This window comes from Pavona decussata, unplaced genomic scaffold (genome assembly GCF_977016875.1).
Source record: "Pavona decussata unplaced genomic scaffold, jaPavDecu1.1 SCAFFOLD_41, whole genome shotgun sequence".
In the NCBI taxonomy this organism is placed as follows: domain Eukaryota; kingdom Metazoa; phylum Cnidaria; class Anthozoa; order Scleractinia; family Agariciidae; genus Pavona; species Pavona decussata.
Genome location: NW_028145463.1, coordinates 1,143,268 through 1,162,130, shown reverse-complemented (window position 1 = coordinate 1,162,130; position 18,863 = coordinate 1,143,268). Strand labels below are relative to the sequence as shown.

Here is an 18,863-nt window from a genome sequence, read left to right as displayed (position 1 = left end):
GTAATATCAATGCATATTCAACCTCTGAGGTCACGAGAATTAAGGACATGATCGTCCAAGGTGAAATTTCTTGATATTTTTAATAACTTCTCCCCAGTAAAAGTGTGGGGACAAGATAGAAGACTTTGTTCTCTGGTATTAGGGATAAAAAACTAAAAGGGTTAAAAGCCGAGGTGGTACTGGAAACGATGTTATGGATAATTTCAAACGTTTTGAGGTATAAGGGTTCTTAGCTAAAAAAACCATTTATAATATGTCTTTGGCTACGGTTGGTTTGGGGGGACTGATGGATTACACCCTAAAATTGCCCGTTATTTCGGTATTTCCTGTAAACTGAGTACATCAGTCATTTGTTCTTTGATTTGAGAGAACCACTTTTTATCCATTTCTTTGTGCTCTAGCTGGGAGCATTCCGTGTTTTGGGCAAAGGTGCTTTGATGTAAATCTCAGCACAGCTCTGGCCAACAAACGTAAGAATCCCCATGACGTAATTCTCTTAAATCGCTGAGCAGGCAGCCATTGTTGCCCACACTTCGGATCATTGACTTGCTCGGCGGCACAAGTAGACGAAATGAGTGACAAGCAACGAAGTCGCGAGGCAGGACTCGGTAAAAACGGACTTTTAGAAAATCTATTCAGAACAATCGTGTTGGCTCTTTGCTGCTGTGTTCAGACAGACCGATTGTGGCGAGTCGGAGCCCAAACTGGTCTTTACTGCCGTGCCACGAAAGTCAGGCCAATATTTCCTTATCCACCACGCATTCCCGCATTTCATTTTCGTTTAATAACGTTCTCCGATCATCCATGCTCTCTGACTTTAAAATCACGAATTTGTTTTGTTAACATCTGTCGCACGTATCGGCACAGGATTCTGTCCAAGTTCATTGCATGCGAAATATCTTAATTATCCGATTAGAAAACAGCTAGATAACTGGGTGATAAGTAGGGTTAAAAAGCGACCACGAGATTTTAATTACAGCAGATTACATTCGGAGGCAAAACAAGGTGTTCCCAAGACCTTTCTGATATGTTAATAAAAGTAAAAGAAAAACAGTTTTTGTAGTTACTTCCGCTCTGAAAGAAATTTTTGCATTTCTCGCCGGCGGTTTAAACAGCAAAGGTCACTGCCCGGAATCCAAAAAATGGAGGCGCAGTTGACAAGAAGATGTTTGAGTGCAAAGAACCTGAATGATGAAAAAAGAGAAGTTTATACAAGACCTACAAGAGACTCCGATACTGTTTGGGGGAAATATACCTTACGTGGATTTGAAAATTTACTCAGTTTTGCCAATGAAATCATTACCGTTATAACTCAGTGCGCACTGTTTAATTATCAGATTTGGAAACCACAATCTGCATCATTCGGGTGTTTCTTGACGATGTATTTGGAAATAAATGAGAGTTGTACGGCTGTTTATTAATTACTTGTGGTGGGAATGTTGTGAAGATTAATTTTCAGACACTCTCGACCACCAAACTTTAGGGTGGGACTTTCAAAGATAGCTATCTCTTATTGCACATTTTTGGCGAAAACGGAAAAGATCGGCCCAGTTCGCTTTATTACCAAACAAAATTTGTTTACAAGGTCTCCTAAGTGGTTTTACAATTTAGAAAATTTTTGGCAACAATGAAACAGTTGGCAATAGAAGTATGGCGGCGAAATAAAGCCTGGGTCGATTTTAACTTTGACTCTGCGGGAATGAAATAAATTGCGGCAGCCAGTTACAATTGATTGATGGCAGAGCTTAAGGTTTATGACCGAAAAGAAAGCTTTCAATTAAAGTTGCTGTTCCATGTAATTAGACCGAACTGAAATATATTACTTTTGTGACCGAATCAGATTTGAAAGACTTCCTAAGCGGTTGTTTTGGTATATCGCTCAATCAAAAGGCGTGAGGCACTTATCAAAGCCATTGACATGCCCAAAGAACTTAATTAATAAGAGAATAATTTTCCCAGCGGGAAAGAGGCTGTGTGATTTTTCCCGGCAGTGGAATAAAAGCACACAGCATTTTCATCTGGCCTGCGCCAAATCGCAGCTTGACATTTGAAGTTTAATAATGTTTGAAATTATTTTCGTTCGTGTTTTGTGGCGCACGGCCAGGTGCCATCAGTGTACAAAAGGATCCCTCGTAGGGGGTGAAAGTTTAGCGTAATAAAATGTCACTAATAAGCCAAATAATAAAGTTGATTAATCAGTGATGAGCTTTTAATTAACAATCCTTAAGAGCTAATATCATTGTTATTCCTGTGTGTTTTATTAACCGTGTCAACTCTGCTGGTAGTGTGTATTTATTTGGCACGCACGGGTTTACATTGTTCATTGGGCTTCGGCGCAATTCACGTTTCACAAACTCAAGTTGGCAATCAAGGACATTTAAGGCGATAATGCGGCAATTAGCTGCATAAGTAGGCGTAATTAGTTGCATGGAAGGCTTAGCCGCTTTCGTTTCGAGGTTTGAAAAGGAAAAGCCAGTAGTTCAGTCAGCGAGAATAGAACCTGAAGCAGACAAAAGCCATAGAGATAACATGCCTTCAAATTCGTCAGCTTCGAATTCGCTGCCATTCAGCATTGAAGAAATCTTAAGCGACAAACGAAGATTAAATCCTGTGAGCGAACCACAATTGCAACGGAGGAATGAAGGCCATGATTTAGACAACAAGCGAAATGATTACACTTTTCAAGGTAAGAAGGCGTTTACTTTAGAGGGAATTGTCAGTTTACAAGAAAGCAATATTTCCTCTAGCCTCTGAGGGTTATAAATGATGTTTCATAAAACAATCAAAATGTTATCTGGTAAGTATGTAATTGATGCTTATTAATCTGAGTTCAAACGATTTAAAGTCAAACTGGTCTTCAATTTGGACTTACACAACATTTTATTTAGTTCAAATTTTAAAAAATTGGCTTCGATACCAATGTTTACGTCTGACATGATCAACCTAAGCTTAAAAATAATTCTTAATTAATGGTTTTATTTCAATCAATTAATTCCTGATCTTGAAACGATTCTCGGCAAAACATTGCAAATTTTACTGTTTTCGCTTAATTAGAATAAGCCGTTTTCAATTTAGTAGTTAACAGGTTGCAAGGACTTAATACTGGGTTGATTTTCAACAATCGGGTTCTCTGCTGCTAGCAAATGTAATACGAGTAGCTTGATTGATAATCACGATATGTTCCTAGCCGTTGTACAAGGGTAGCTTTCTATAAATAATGGGGTGAACTTTTTCTGTATCTTCAAGTACGCGCAGTAGATTCAAATGCCAACATCTGTAAATTTGTCGGACATTCTTGTTTTATGAAACGGGGCAAAAAGTTAACCTCTGGAATATTGAATTAATAAGCAGTCTGTTTATGACTCGGCTCAAGAAAGATTAAAGATATGAACGGCGATAAAATTGATCTCAAATCGCTCATTGCAACATTGACCACAGCAAAACAGATTTCTCTCGTCTGACTTGAATTGAGATTTTAAAAACAAATTTTGTTCAAAGTAGATTTGTACTTTCGTTGCTGAGGTAACTAGTTCGGTACTTGGCGAAATGTGATTCCGACATAAGAGCCTGGGGCTGTTTGGAAGAACTCTTTATATCGAAAAGCATGAGCCGGCTGAACAAAAGCTAGTGACAAGACTAGCTTTAGCTTTCTTAGTCTTTCCCATGGTGCAGGTCGGGTTTTATACTGTACAACGTTACTCTAGCTTGCCATTCTGTAAATAAAATTTCGACAAATTATTTGACAGTGACTGACAAAAGTAGAGAAGAGAAATACTGTTCTATGTTGCTGTTTATATATTACGCTAGACAGCATGAGGTGCAACCAACTATTTTGTGAAAAAAAAAATTATTGAGATCCTGACGTATGAACAAAGGCCATTACACCAGAAGTACTTCCCTGTGGTGTTGTTTATTATGCTACACAAGGTGTGTCTAGCGGTTTAGTTTGTATAGATCGTCAACATCCTGCGGTGCGATCGTTCAAATCAAAGGCTGGTTTGATAAATCTTTCGATGGTGCTGATCTGTCCACTAAATACGGTTCCAGCGTTTTCAATTCAGTTGCATGTGCAATGAATTCAATGTGTGACCATTCACATGAAAGTTATTGAGCTGTACCGGCTTTCTCATTGTGCTGTAGCCATTTGATTAAAAGCTCTAAAGAAGTACTTTCTCAATACTTAAGGCACTTCAGTCTTATTACCCTACTACACAAAGTAAGTGCACGATCGTCCTCTCAAAGTTGCTCTTGTAGGAATGACCACATTGAGAATTACTTTCCTGTGGTGCGGTTCACAATTTTCTGTAAGACGTAGAAAGACGTCTTTTACGTTTTCAAAAGTCTGTGAACGAAATCACGCCGAAAGTGAGATGGATCTTTTTGTAAAGTTTAATTGTGCACTAAATTATTTTAAGGCTTTCGATTGATTGCCATTTTTTTTTAGTTGCTACTGTACATCACTCATAGCCGGTTTTTACTGACATAAACGTTTCATCCATATGGGTTCTTAATTCACTATATAACTATAATCATGTATATATAGATCCGCCCACATGCACGAACGGGAAAACGTTTAAACGGAAGAAAAAAAGCTTTTGTCATAAAACCTAACTGAAAAGATGGCCCGATCACTATCAATAGACAGGTGGCACAGAATAACCGATGAAAGCAATCGCGATTTACAAGAGGATTTTGCCCCCATGAAGTTCAAAATTCTGTACAACCATTGAGGGCAAGCAAGGCAAGACTCAGGCTGCCTCTTTTTCAAAGAAGAACATGGAGGCTCCCTAAAATACAGTGGCGCACAAAGGAGAGCTAGCGCTATGACATCGTTTTTGTTTTATTTAGTTTTTGTTTTTGGAATTCTAAAGGTTTGGTACTACTTAATGATACCAGAATGTTGTTTTGTTGCTGTGTAACAACAGGAATTGGCATTGGAGATGATGTTGATTGTTATATACCTAGACTTTCACTCAAAAAAACGAGCACTGTGATTGGTTGATTCTTGGTCACGTGCCTCTGATCAAATACAAATGTATCCCGACCGGAATACAATTCCGCACTTGCTGCTCTCTCAGTTGTTTGTTTGTTTGTTTCGCTGTGATTGTTGAAGGGAAAGTCTAAATATATAACAAAGCACTTAATGTATGGTCCCTCGGGAAACTAGTTAGTTTTGTTTTCCCTCGACTTCGTCTCGGGAAACATCAGGGCTCTCAGGAAAACAAAACTAACTGTTTCCCTCGGGACCATACATTAAATGTCTTTTGTATTTAACACGGGTGAATTAAGATACATGTGTCTTGCGCTCAGACTAATAAGGATTTAGCCAGCACAGAGAGCAGGAATGGTTGTATCTAACAGAGGTAAAAACAATGAACATATGCCCTCCATTAGCTTATCATACACGGTATTCTCACGCCCTCTCTAGAAAGGTATCTGTCATGTCTACTATACTTATAGCACAACGCTAACCCTCGCTCCTTGTTTTTACAGAGGAATCACCCAGTAAACGTCCACACCGTTGCAAACCTCCGCGGAACAGGAAAAATTTCACCAGGGAACAGCTGAGAGAGTTGGAGAAACTTTTCGACCAGACCCACTACCCTGATGCCTTAACACGCGAAACACTGGCTAAAAGAATGGGCCTATCAGAAGCCAGAGTTCAGGTAATCATGCGCAGTGTTGCATGGTAATTATGCGAATTAAAGTAATTGTGCAAGTCATAGGTAATTATGACACTCTTACGTAAATATGCAAGTTGAAGTAATTATGGGAAAATATTAGTAATTATTCAAATAATGGGTTCTTAGGCAAATATCAGGTAATTAAACAGATCTCAAGCATCCTGAGTTTGAGGTGTGCAATAATTCATTATTTCTTGCACTTCGAGCAGTCGAGGTTCGAAACCAACAGCACTGCAAGGAAATTCTTCTAAGTGGCCTTTAATGAAGGCTAACCCGTTGGAAACCTTTTCACAGACTCAAACATTAGAAACACCGTTTACAGCATGAATTAAACAGCACCAAAGAAAATATGTTCACTAAATATCTTACCCTCAAATAGTAACATATTATAAATTCTACCATGGAGTCAGAAGTTAAAACACCTCGTATGGCACAGTTCAATCTGAAACAGAACTATAGGCTCACCACCTTGAGCAGCAAAGTACTACTGCTCCGTAGCTTTCCTTTGAATGGTCACTCTTTAGAATTTCACCAATAGACTCAAGTTAGAACCACCTTGTACATCATAATGAACAGCACCACAGGAAAGTACTGCTCCGTAGCTTTCATTTGAATGGTCACTCTTCAGGATTTTACCAATAGACTCAAGTTAGAACCACTAGAACCACCTTGCACAACATATCTAAACAGGACACAGGAAGTACTGCTCAGTAGCTTTCATTTGAATGGTCAAGAAAACACACTAAAATGGTGACTTTGTCATCGCTTTCCACTGAGACCCTTTTAGAGTTTTCGAATATTTCTCAGAGATATAATTCAGAGGAGACAAACTGTTTAATGAAAATATCGCTAATTTTTTCACGTCAGCATTGATAATTTTTTCACAGATCTGGTTTCAAAACCGCCGCGCTAAATGCCGTCGTCAGGATGGACCAACACAACGAGGCTTCGTAGTGCCACCAACATACAAACCTCCGAATCACGTAACACAACTGCAACAGGACACATTGCCGGGATTTACCCACAGTTCGTATGGTGCAGCGGGCTGCATGGAACACCGATGCATGTGTAGCCACACCAGTTTCCTAGGCAACACAAGTCACGCAAGTTACGGTCGTCATTTTCACCAGCAAAGCATCGAAGACTTGAGACGCAAAGCACGATATCATAGCTGGGGTGGACAAAACTGAACTCTCTAACGTCAATTTTATGATCCTCGTGCACTGAACATAGGAATTGAATACACTGAGCCCACTTGTCAGACTGACATTTAACACTCTGCAGGGGCACCCAACGACAGTTTTCTCTCAGATCCTTTGAAACGCGCGCTATTTTTGACTATCTGGAGTGCCTTTAAAGCCCTATAAGTCAGGTAATGGGCTTCTGTATAAGTTCATTTTAGGCCGCGCTATAATATATTTATCTGTTCGGTCATTCTAGGGAAACCTGAGTCTTTTCGAAATTACTAGGGCATCTTTATCCACTTTCCGAAAACCTTAAGTCTTATTTCCTTTCCGAAAATCTTAGCTGACCTTTCTTCGGCACCCGAAACGACATTTTTATCAATCCGAAAACACTAGGCCTTAAATTTCCCATATCACGAAAGTTCGAGGTGAAAATTCTCTTCAGAAAATTGTAGGGGATTAAGGGCCTTTCGAACAGATAATTTTACCCGAAACGATCTGTTGGGTGTCCCTGACTCTGAGCTGCCAAAATGACTTCCTTGGGAAAATGGGAATTCTATAATGCGAGACATGAAAAGAGGTATTTATACCTTTTAGCCATACAAAACGAAGGATATAAATGTAACAGACGGCCTTGCAAACAAACTAAAAGAATCGCTATTGTACAAAGAGAGAGTGAAAGTAGATTCATGCCCCGTTTGCGTTAGGTGATCCTACAGTAGTTTTTATATTGGCACAAAAACAAATGAGAGCTCAACAGTGTCACGCTCCATGAACTGCATTTTACAATTTTGTTGTAAAACTTTATTTAAACAATTACCTGACAAAGATATACCTTCCCCCCAAAAAATAATAAAAATAAAAGATTATATTGGCACTCGTCAAAGTCTATGATGATTCATTTTGGACAACTCTTTAACCAGTCTCCTAACAACACAGCGCTTCGAGCCATAGTAACGGTTGCGTAACCCTTTAAAAGGGCACTGTCACGACGATCTTTAATAAAACAATTATTCCACTGGCGCTTGTTGGATATGAGATGATTACAGCCATCGACGCGCGTAGCGCCGAGTTGGCTATAATCCAACGAGCGCTCGTGGTATAATTGTTAATTAGCTAAGGGAAGTAAATAAAAACAGGAACAGGCGATTTTTACGATGGTATCGTTTACTATATATAACTGGAATCCTTCAGTTTGTTGTTTTATCTTGTAAACTGGGTAAACGGGGATTACAAAATTTAAATAAGAACGAAAAGGCGAACAGGATTCTGGTAGTAGAAGTAAAATGACATCATCGTGAAAATCGCTTATTGGTAGCGTTTGTATACAGAAATAATAAATAAATAAATAAATAAATAAATAAATAAATAAATAAATAAATAAATAAATAAATAAATAAATAAATAAAAAATACAGTGGCAGCCAGGAGAACAGTTAAACTCTCCTCTTCTGTCTTACCAGACCTTTCGAAAATTGAAAATTTAACCAGAAAGTTTTTGGAAACGGTGTTTTATTCCCCGAATTTACTAGCTGTTGTTGGCAATTTAGCGACATATTTTTCCCGTCGAAAACGAAAGGAATTAGTTTTCCAGTGTTACGAAATTTTAAGCTGATATTTTGCGACTGGAAGAAAGTGGTAGATTTTCAGTTACGACTAAATCCGAGCAGTCAACTCTCGCCTTGCGGACACCTCGCTAATACAGACAGCAGCTAATAAAAATCTCCGGCAAAAATAAATTAGACATTTGTCTGAAATAAATTCCTGCTATTGCGGACTGTTGCTATAAGGGACTTTACGTAAACACGACACCGACGGCAACGAAAACGTCAATAAAGAAAAGGGTTAATGAGCTAAACAATATTGTGCACGTGCATTGCAAAGTTTGATACATTTCATCGCCATCATCGGTCATAGAACAACGTGAAATGCCCAAATTCAAGGTTTTATGGAGAGCGTGAGCACATATCAGTAAATTTTCATTCTCTGTGCTAACTTGAAGACCGTTCCTATCAGTTCTGTTACTGGATAGTTTTGCCGCATTGTAGAAGTTGAACGAATTGGAATAAGTGCAAAGTAGTACACGTAACACGAACTTGTATTTTCAAGTGACGTTTTTATTGACGTTGCCGCCGTGGTTGCGTTAAGTCCCCATTAAAAATAAGGACACTAACACGCGGTCCCGAGGGTGTCCGCAGTAGAGGGAATTGACTGTAGTTCGGTCTGGAGGAAGTCAAAACTGGTTCGATCTTGTAAACTTACCCGTTTTCACTTCCTCCTTTCCCCGGGTCTCCAAAGATGGGGTTACTGAACATATATCCACCAAAATGAAATGGTTATCCGGTAGATTAACAGCTGAAGAGTTTAGTAGATCTGACACTAATTTATTTCAACTTTGCTAGCTAACTGGGATCTCATGAATTTCTCTGACACTGTTCTTGACCCTTCAAAATATTATCCTATGCTACAGGAAAAGATATCTTTGTTTCTTTGTTTACGGAAAAACTGCAATCTTGGACAGTTGAAATGAAAAATTAAGACAACCCCATTCCCACCGCCACCCCCTCCCTCCGCGCACGAATTCATCGTTGATTTGGGGGAAAGGGGGTAATATCTCAGTTTTTTTATTCCGTCCAAGATTGTAGGTGACAACACAAAACACTTTCGTTATGTACTATTCACGGGTTCAATGAAAGTGCAAACATCCCCTCTCCTCCCCTCCAGTTACTTACTATAGCACGCACTGCCTTCAACATACATCATGGTAAATCTTTTTTTATTTTTTATTTTTGCGTTCGACGTTAATTCCTCGTATGGTAGTCGTCTTAGTAAAGCAAGAGTTCATGTTGTTTTAAGGGAAGTGAAGAATATCAAAGCTGCTCAGTATCGTCGTTGGATAGCTATAATTCACTGCAATACAAACAGGAAGTAGTTAAATATGAACCAGTTGTGTAACTTACTTTGTAATCTACCTTGACAGCGAGAACGAACTGACATTTGTGTTAAATATAACTAGAGAAAAATCGTCGAGACGGACAGTGGCCGAAATTTTCTTTCAAGCTTCAAAGCTAATACTGAAACGAGGCTGTTAATTTTTTTTATTTGTGCTGAGCTCTCATAAAAATATGACATTAGCACGCAAGTCTGATCTCTTAACAATATCAGACATTCTTTCCTAGTACGCCCTGCCAATGTCCACGCCCTGCCATTGTTCACGGCCTGCGTGAGCCAGAAAAGTCGTCTACTTTCGCAGGCGAACCAATATTGTATAGTGACTGCAGTGCTGGATTTTTTGGTCAGAAATACAAGCACTGCTGATTTTGTCGAAAACGAAGTAATCGAAGACAAAGACGTAAGCCTTCCGCTGTAGGTTCGAAACCTACAGACGAAATCGAGGCCTCGAAAATAAGAACTCTAAGCAATCAATATCCGAAAGCAATTGACAGTCGAAAATGAGACATCTTAAAGCTCGTAAACAAAGCAATCATTTATTTTTAAGTCGTCATCACAAACAGAAATTTTCTTCGAGTGTTATTTCTTCTTCTTGTAAACAAACCCTTTGTAAATGAATGGATAAAAGAAGTTTCGTGAGATTCGCAGTGAGGCGCGACTTCTGGAGATGTGCTGCTGCCTGGATGTGACACTGGAGAGTGCTTTGAGGTGAACTTGTTGTTGATGCCACAAGGACGGGAGATTGTCAAAAAAGAACATTCGAAAATGAAAAACAGCGAAAGTTGTTAAACTCAAAAACAAGGAATCCGAAACTCGTCAACTTAAAATCAATCAGTTTATCTTTCTGTTTTTGTACGCGCTGACGCAATTGTGATTGGTTTTAATTGCTTTCTCACCAACCTAAAAATATCAAAGACTTCAGCCTTGCAGTACTCTATAAAAGGAGGCCTCCGTTAAGCATAATCCTTGAATATGTTTTGGACTTAATGCTCGGAGTTGCGACAGTGTTGGTTTAAAGTGAACTTTTAATCATTGGTAAGTAATAAGCTGGCAGTTGTAGGATTAACTCAACTCTTCATAGTTGTTAAATGTAAGAAATTCAATGTCCGTTACCATGAGCGCATTGTCGTAAATCTCATATTAAGATTTATACCCAGCGCTTGTACTTTGTGATATAAGTCGCCTGATGTAATTTTGGAAAGCGTGTTAAAAGATAATTATTTTACGAGTAATTTATTTATTTGTTTTTCTTCAAATAACGTATTTGCAGATTCGTCCATTTCTGTTAATTACGCTCTTGGCTGAAGTAACTCAAAGAAGGATCCGTAATTATTGAGCAGTGCATGGTAAGTCGTTGCCTTATACAGACAAGAGATGCAAACTATTCATTTATTATTTGTGTAGTTTTGTTTAATCAGCAGGCTAACAGTGTTAAATGCGTGTTTCACTACATATTATATCTAGAATCTTTAGAAAAAAATACCAGTAAGACCTTGCATCTGAGTATGTAGCCAAGAAACTGTAAATATTCATCCCGCAACGATGGATTGATTGGATGGGCGATAATTTTTATCTTTCTCTTCATTTGTAGATTCGTCATTTCTGTTAATTATAATTACGCTGGTGGAACTAACTAACTTGAAGAATGATCCATTTAGAAAAGCAGTGAATGGTAAGTCATTAACTTATACAGGGAAGAGATACAAACCGTCCACTTATTATTTGTGTATTATTTGCTGATCTACCCTGTGCACTATACATCAAGGAACTCGCGCAATTCCTCAAAATCATATTATATTCTACTGAACATAATTTGCAGCCATTACTGCCAAATCAGTGCGTAGTTTCTAAGGAAGTTGAGTTCAGAGTGTTAAAAATCTCGCAGTCACGTTTATTTTGAATTTCCTTAATCATGAAGGATATTCATCAATTAATATAAATAAAGGGTATTTTTCTAATCAGTAACCAGGCCTTGTAAGGTGTACTTACGGAATAATGTTGCCAAATCAAGTTATCAGTTTTAAATGCGTCTTTCACTAAATATTATATCTAGAATGTTTAGAAAAAAACCCAGTTAGCCCTAACATCTGAGAAACTGTAAATGTTCATCCCGCAACGATGGATTGATTGGTCGACAATTTTTATCTTTCTTGTTACCGAAGGCACGACTTTCAGTTAAAGCAACTAAATACTTTCTCCTACAAGGACTAGCACTTGACATTTTTCTTGGTCTCGAGTTGCTGCCTTCAATAGTGGCTGATGTTTTCGGCCGAAATGAAAGCATCAATTTAAACAATTGTTGTCAAGTAAACGCTAGGTCTGCGATATAGTAAGCCCATTCTCTGACTGTCCTTGATTTGGGGTCTAGCTTTTGTTTCTGCAATAAACAGCTTGATCAGCAATAACTTAAGTCTTGCTGTTCTTTGTAATAGTCCGTGTTTAGGCTGAAAAACTTTTGGGTGACAAGGACGAGTTGCTGGGTTCAATAAAATCGATAGCTTGACCAGGGATGAGCACGGATGAAGAAAAGCTTGTGGTCGCCGGCTCTAACATGCAGCCGGTTTGATTGATTAATTGCCTGATTAATTTTTCCCTGAATACACTTAGTTGTCAATATTTCTACAAAGAAGTAAATTTTCAATTAAGTAACCGGCTCTAGGCTTGTTTTCAAATCAGCTGCTAATGTAGCCACTAGTATTGCAGATAAACTCAGTGAACTGGAAAAATTCGTTTAACGGTTTCAAATTTCGTATTTGCAGAGAGGTTCTACCAAGCTTTCCTGACGTAACGCCGACAGCAATTTTGCAAGAGGTGAGTTACTCGCTTCTGTTACGTTTCAGCATATTAATTTTGCGAGGTTATTGACCACGGGCGAGAGGATATGTGATATATTAGGGAGCTTTAGCAAGACGACGGCGACGGCAGCGAAAACGTCACTATTAAAATGACACGATTCCTGCTGCGTGTCGTTTAGCATCTTAACTATAGTCTATCGAGGTCCCAAAAAACACGTTACAATCACAGTCCAGTCGCGTTCTTGAATTTACACCTGACCAATTTGGGGAACCTGTTGAATTCTTTGTTGCTTAATACGTCCGGATTTTCTTCAAAAGTTGGTAATATATTGTTTTAAGATCTACAGGTGACTGAGTAACTTTTTTTTCAGGCGGGAAAAAAACGTTTGAATTTATTCCCGGAGTCAGAACATGATATATTCAAAACCTTCCTTTTTTAGTTACGTCCATGGTGAAAGAGATGCACATTTGAAAGGATCTCAAATCATCATCTTAACTAAATGGCGGAGGGCGAGTCAGAAGATATAGTGGAACACATGCAAGAGCTTAGCATTGCCAAATCATTATGCGATAGAGAGTGGGAGGGAAATGCCTACTTCAAACTGGCTTGTACATTCTTTAGTCAGGGTAAACTTAAACAAGCTATAGAGTACTTTAAACTACATCTTAGTATTGCTAAAGAATTAGGGGACAGGTCTGGGGAGGGAGAAGCCTGCTGCACTCTGGGCGGTGTTTATCACCGTCTGGGTGATTTTCAACAAGCCATAGAGTGCCACAAACTACATCTTTGTATTGCTAACGAATTAGCAAACAGGGCTTGGGAGGCAATAGCCTGTTTCAATCTGGGCGTTGTTTATAACAGTCTGCAATATTTTGAGCAAGCCATAGAGTATTACAAACAATGTATTAGTATTGCTAAGGAAGAAGGAGAAAGGACCCAGGAGGGAAAAGCCTGTCAAAGTCTGGGCAATGCTTATTTCAATCAGGGCAGTTTTGAAGAAGCCATAGAGTATTATAAACAATGTGTTAGTATTTGTAAAGAAGTAGGGGACAGGACTGGGGAGGGAAAAGCCTATTGCAATCTGGGTGATGCTTATGACAATCAAGGTAATTCTAAACAAGCCATAGAGTACTTAAAACAAGGTCTTAGTATTGCTAAAGAATTGGGGGACAGAACGTCTGAGAAAATAGCCTACTGCAACCTGGGTAAAGCTTACTACCGTCTAAATGATTTTCAACAAGCCTCAGAGACCTACAAGCTATATCTTAGAATTTCTAAAGATTTAGGGGACAGGTTTGGGGAGGGAGAAGCCTGCTGCTCTCTGGGTGGTGTTTATCACCGTCTGGGTGATTTTCAACAAGCCATCGAGTGCCACAAACTACATCTTTGTATTGCTAAAGAATTAGGAAACAGGGCTTGGGAGTTAATAGCCTGTACCAATTTGGGCATTGTTTATAACAGTCTGCACAATTTTGAGCAAGCCATAGAGTATTATAAACAATGTGTTAGTATCGCTATGGAAGAAGGAGACAGGACCCAGGAGGGAGAAGCCTTTCAAAGTCTGGGCAATGCTTATTTCAATCAGGGCAGTCTTGAAGAAGCCATAGAGTATTATAAACAATGTGTTAGTGTTTGTAAAGAAGTAGGGGACAGTACTGGGGAGGGAGAAGCCTATTTCAACCTGGGTAAAGCTTATAAACTTCTAGGTAATTTTGAACAAACCTTACGGTTCTACAACCTACATCTTAGAATTGTTAAGGAATTAGGGGACAGAGTGTCTGAAAAAAGAGCCTATTGCAAGCTGGCCAATGTTTATGACAAATTAGGTGATTTTCAACAAGCTATAGTGTACCACAAACTGCAGCTTGGAATAGCTAAAGAATTAGGGGACAGGTTAGGGGAGGGAGTCGCCTATTCCAATCTGGGTGGTACTTATGGGATTCTGAGAAATTTTGAACAAAGCATAAAGTGCCTCAAACATGGACTCAGTATCTGCAAAGAAGTGGGGCACAGGGCTAGTACGGGAAATGCTTCTACTAATCTGGGTGATGTTTATATCAAACTGGGTGATTATCAACAAGCCATAGAGTACATAAAGCAAGGTCTAAGTATTGCTAAAGAAGTTGGTGACAGGGATGATGAGAGAAATGCTTATAGCAGTTTAGGCGATGTGTATTTCGAATTCGGTAATTATAAAGGAGCAATTAAGTACCACAACCAAAGTCTTAGTATGGCAAAAGTGTCGGGGAACAAGCTTGCGGAGGCACGCGAATGCTGTGTACTAGGTCGTAAATATGAATTGTCGGGTTCTTTTAATGAGGCTCTTGATTATTATCGATCGAGTGTAAAAATCTATGATGACACAAGAGCTCTTCTTCAGTCAGAAGATGCTTTGAAAATAAACTTTCGTGATTACTATGCGAATGCGTACTCTTTTCTATGGAGACTTCTTTTTCGTGTTGGAGCGACTGACGAAGCTTTGTGCGTTGCTGAGAAAGGACGAGCACAGGCTTTGATGGATGTTTTGAGGATAGAGTATGGTGTTTACTCAGTATCTTCCGTGTCAGTTGAACCTAAAGAAGATATTTCCAATTTATTAAACAATTCAGCTACCCAAATACTTTTTGTGGGACATGGTTTTCACAGCATCAATTTTTGGTTACTGACAAAAGGCAAAGAGATTCTTTATAAACAAAAGGAAATTGAATGCGGAAGTTCCAAGTCGTTAGTAAAAGATACTTTAAGAGCCATTGGTGCAGGTGTTCGTGTCAAGTGCGAGAATCGCTCAATGGAGGAGCTAAGCAGTGACCCGCCGTCCAACAGAGAAGCTGCTGAGGAAACAGAACAATCACCGACCTCCTCTGCCAATTCCTTGCGCCGGCTGTATGATGTTCTTATTGGCCCCATTGCAGACTTGCTCCAAGGTGACCAGTTAATCGTTGTTCCGGACGGTCCGTTTTGCTTGATTCCTTATTCTGCGCTGAGTGAATCAATCAGGATTCGCACTGTTCCCTCGCTGACTGCTTTACATCTGATCGCAGGTGCGCCTGAGAGTTTCCACAGTAAAAGTGGTGCACTGCTTGTGGGAGATCCATGTTTAGAAGAAGTGACCAACCTTGCGGGGGTGCCCATTTGGGAACAGCTGCCATTCGCCAGAAAGGAAGTAGAGATGATTGGGACATTTCTGAAGACCACACCTCTCACCGGAAGAGATGCAACTAAAGGGGAAGTTATGAAAAGACTTGCGTCGGTGGCTTTGGTGCATATTGCCGCCCACGGATGTGCTGAAACTGGAGAAATTCTTTTGGCCCCAAACCCAGGTTGGACATCTCGTATCCCTGGGAAGGAAAACTACCTTTTAACAATGTCAGATGTGCAAGCCGTTCGTCTGCGGGCAAGACTCGTTGTGCTTAGCTGCTGTCATAGTGGCCGGGGAGAAGTCAAGTCTGAGGGCGTGGTTGGTATCGCGCGGGCTTTCATGTGTGCTGGTGCTCGCTCTGTTCTGGTGTCACTCTGGGCGATTGATGACGAGGCCACCATGGAGTTCATGAAACACTTCTACCAACACCTGGCGGATGGTAAAAGCGCGAGTGTGGCTCTTCACCAGGCCATGAAATCCCTGCGCGAGTCAGAGCGGTTCCGTGACTTAAAGTACTGGGCTCCATTTGTGCTGATTGGTGATGACGTGACGCTTGAATTTGGAGACAAGAAATAAAATGGCATGGTAAGTCTAGTTTGCATTTGACTTTGAACAGAAACAATTTTTTCGGTTAACAACGACAATTCATAAACTTTGCATAAAAGATGACGTTAACTGCGCGAGTGATCTTGGCATTTGGCGTGTTTTGATTCCATTTATTTCATGTTAACTAAGCCTGTTCCAGGCAGTCAAGACCAGATTTCTAAGAGTGTGATAAGGTCGAGACAGGATTGCGTTGAAGCAAAAAAAAAAATGATGTTAGACGCAAAATGAGACGTGACATGAAGTTTTTGTTTTTGCTTCGTAATATCATTACTTTGCCTTCCAAAAGCCCAAACTCAGACCTGGAACAAGTTTAGTTAAGTGTCGACTGGCTGAAGACCAAAAACTCAAGCAGTTACGTTTTAAATTTCAAAAAGAACTTGTGTATTCTTAAAAGCTCGTCTAGCTAAGTACTACTAAACCACCCCCCCCCCCCCCCATTACACTTTATTCACCTTTTCATATTTCTTGCAATCCGGTAAAATACTTCAAAAATATGTAATCAGCAGTCTAAAAAAGAGAACTAATTGCTTTTCTTTTATTTTGCAGCGATGCCATCATCCTCAAGACAAGAGGAGACTGACTGACTTGGCCGAGAAACTGATGCGTTAATGACGTCCTCTTGGTGTGATGAGAGTTGCCACAACAACTTGTATATAGAGTAAATATCTTAGATACAATAGATGAGAAAAACAAACACCCAATAACAAAAAAAAAGGAAAAAAAATATAGACTATTGCATTAATTATGTGTTTTTCTAAAGCACACGTGAACTGCTCGTTAACGTTTGTGAACTTACAAATGTAATTCCTAGATCCATTGTAACGTTTAGAAAAAAGGACACATGAATTTGACGTCACAATTGATTTTTTTAAAGTTGTATAACAAAATAATAATATACCAAGATTGCATTGACATTTTGAAGTCATTGTTCGTATGTATTTTCTGAAGTCATTTCTCGTTTTGAAACAATATTTAAGACTAAGGTTTACTTAAATGCTGATTTAGAAAAAGCGTGTTCCAATGTAACAGCATAACTACCCATATTTTGAAAAAGAAACTTAAGTTCCGAAAGAGTAAAATTTTTTTGCGTTTCTGGAGTCGGTTGTAAAATCTGATTCTTCCCAAGTTCTCATTTGAATGTTTTCTTTTTTAACTAAGATATCTTACCCGCAAAATTGTGGTTGTCATTTTAACTAAACACAGTCTAAGCCCCTTGTGGGTTTTCAAAATTAGAAAGAGCGCAAAACACCAAGAAATTGGTTTTAACATGCAGTCTAAGACTGTGAGGTTACTCAAAGAAACCTGATTTTAAGAGAGAGAAACTTACAAAGTGAAATTTTTCTCTCAGTAACTTGTCTAGTAACAGAAATTAGTGTGCTGCAATTAGCTGGAATAGGCTCAGCAGAGTGATGATGCACATTTTATTTTAGAACTAAGTTAATTAGTAAAAAAATAATTGATTAATTAAGTAAATAGGTACTAAGTCAGTAGATATAGAGCACTCTTCAATTGGGTGCGAGCGTTTGCTTCGGTTTTGTTCTACTATGCTTTTTGATTCGTCAGCAAAACTCTTGACACTTTCTCAACCAATGGGAAGCAAAGTCAAAACCAATCGTGCCATGCTCGCACACGTTTTTCCCGCGCTTGACGCCGGCTACATGTAATTGCTTTGTGTTCTGATTGCATCACTGAACTATTTACGTTTGTTCTGATTGGTTAGAGTAATTACTTAGGGTTTGACACTCAATTGAAAACTGCTCTATAAAGTCAGTAAGTAAGCTAGCTGTGTTTACATGATACCCGAACGACTTTCAAGCCAGTAGGTTCGTTTCCATAGTGTCATTCATTATCAGTAATAACGGTATGATCTCAACCCAAAAGTTTTACCGGATAAAGAATCTCAGTTTTAGTTGGAAAACTTACTTCGGGATCATGTAAACCGGACATGACCGTTTGTTTCATGTTTCTATTAAGTTTCAACATTTCGTTACAGAATTAAACTTATAAGCCTAATTAAACAGGTGTTCAAGTCCTACGGGAATGAAAGTCTATCCAGTATCGTGTAAACCTCCCCATTACAGAACAATAAGTGTAGCGTATATAATGAGTGAGATTACTGTAAACATTTGCAATAAAAAAGTGAAATCTGTAAATCTGTAATTTTCATGATTATAGCCCTATAAGCCTCATAAGAATTTGCAAAATTCAATGGAACTTTTACTCTAAAATTTCGATCAGTAAAGGCCTAGTATAGTGGGCAACATTTTCCATTTTATTGCAACTTTTCGCGCAACAAGTGTTGCGTTGCAAGTTGCGATTGTTTGCTGCGCGAACTAGCACCTACGCGCGCAACAAATTTTCATGTTGCAAAACGTAGAAACGACGCTTACTTTTTGCAACATGAAAATTTGTTGCGGGCGGAGGTGGTAATATGCACAGCAAACAACCACCACTTGCAACCTAACACTTGTTGCGTGACAAGTTGCAAGCCGGAAAATTCTGC

At 39.1% G+C, this 18,863-nt stretch overlaps 2 protein-coding genes across 4 annotated transcripts; both read left to right on the top strand.

Annotated features, from left to right (window-relative positions):
* The first annotated feature begins 2,109 nt into the window (after window positions 1–2,109).
* Window positions 2,110–8,113, top strand: LOC146482931 (uncharacterized). The gene is made up of 3 exons (XM_085106477.1): window positions 2,110–2,686; window positions 5,494–5,666; window positions 6,572–8,113. The coding sequence occupies exons 1-3, from the start codon at window positions 2,428–2,430 to the stop codon at window positions 6,872–6,874; spliced, it is 735 nt and encodes a 244-aa protein (XP_084962603.1). The 5' UTR covers window positions 2,110–2,427; the 3' UTR covers window positions 6,875–8,113.
* Window positions 8,114–10,779: 2,666 nt separating this feature from the next.
* LOC146482930 (uncharacterized) lies at window positions 10,780–18,513 on the top strand. 3 transcript variants are annotated; one of them, XM_085106561.1, is made up of 6 exons: window positions 10,780–10,854; window positions 11,090–11,165; window positions 11,411–11,491; window positions 12,579–12,630; window positions 13,055–16,339; window positions 16,907–18,513. In XM_085106561.1, the coding sequence occupies exon 5, from the start codon at window positions 13,115–13,117 to the stop codon at window positions 16,328–16,330; it is 3,216 nt and encodes a 1,071-aa protein (XP_084962687.1). In that variant the 5' UTR covers window positions 10,780–10,854; window positions 11,090–11,165; window positions 11,411–11,491; window positions 12,579–12,630; window positions 13,055–13,114; the 3' UTR covers window positions 16,331–16,339; window positions 16,907–18,513. The 3 variants fall into 3 exon arrangements, with proteins under 3 accessions (XP_084962687.1, XP_084962688.1, XP_084962689.1); XM_085106562.1 differs by lacking the exons at window positions 10,780–10,854; window positions 11,411–11,491; XM_085106563.1 differs by lacking the exons at window positions 10,780–10,854; window positions 11,090–11,165; window positions 11,411–11,491; window positions 12,579–12,630 and having other exon boundaries at window positions 12,661–16,339.
* The last annotated feature ends 350 nt before the right edge of the window (window positions 18,514–18,863 follow it).

What these genes read in the sequence shown, in the direction of transcription:
- LOC146482931 (XM_085106477.1), top strand. Translation starts at nt 2,428, where the DNA reads ATGGAAGGCTTAGCCGCTTTCGTTTCGAGGTTTGAAAAGGAAAAGCCA. An exon ending in AAATGATTACACTTTTCAAG is followed by an intron (nt 2,687 to 5,493) that starts GTAAGAAGGCGT and finishes TTGTTTTTACAG; the next exon opens with AGGAATCACCCAGTAAACGT. An exon ending in TATCAGAAGCCAGAGTTCAG is followed by an intron (nt 5,667 to 6,571) that starts GTAATCATGCGC and finishes ATTTTTTCACAG; the next exon opens with ATCTGGTTTCAAAACCGCCG.
- LOC146482930 (XM_085106561.1), top strand. Translation starts at nt 13,115, where the DNA reads ATGGCGGAGGGCGAGTCAGAAGATATAGTGGAACACATGCAAGAGCTT.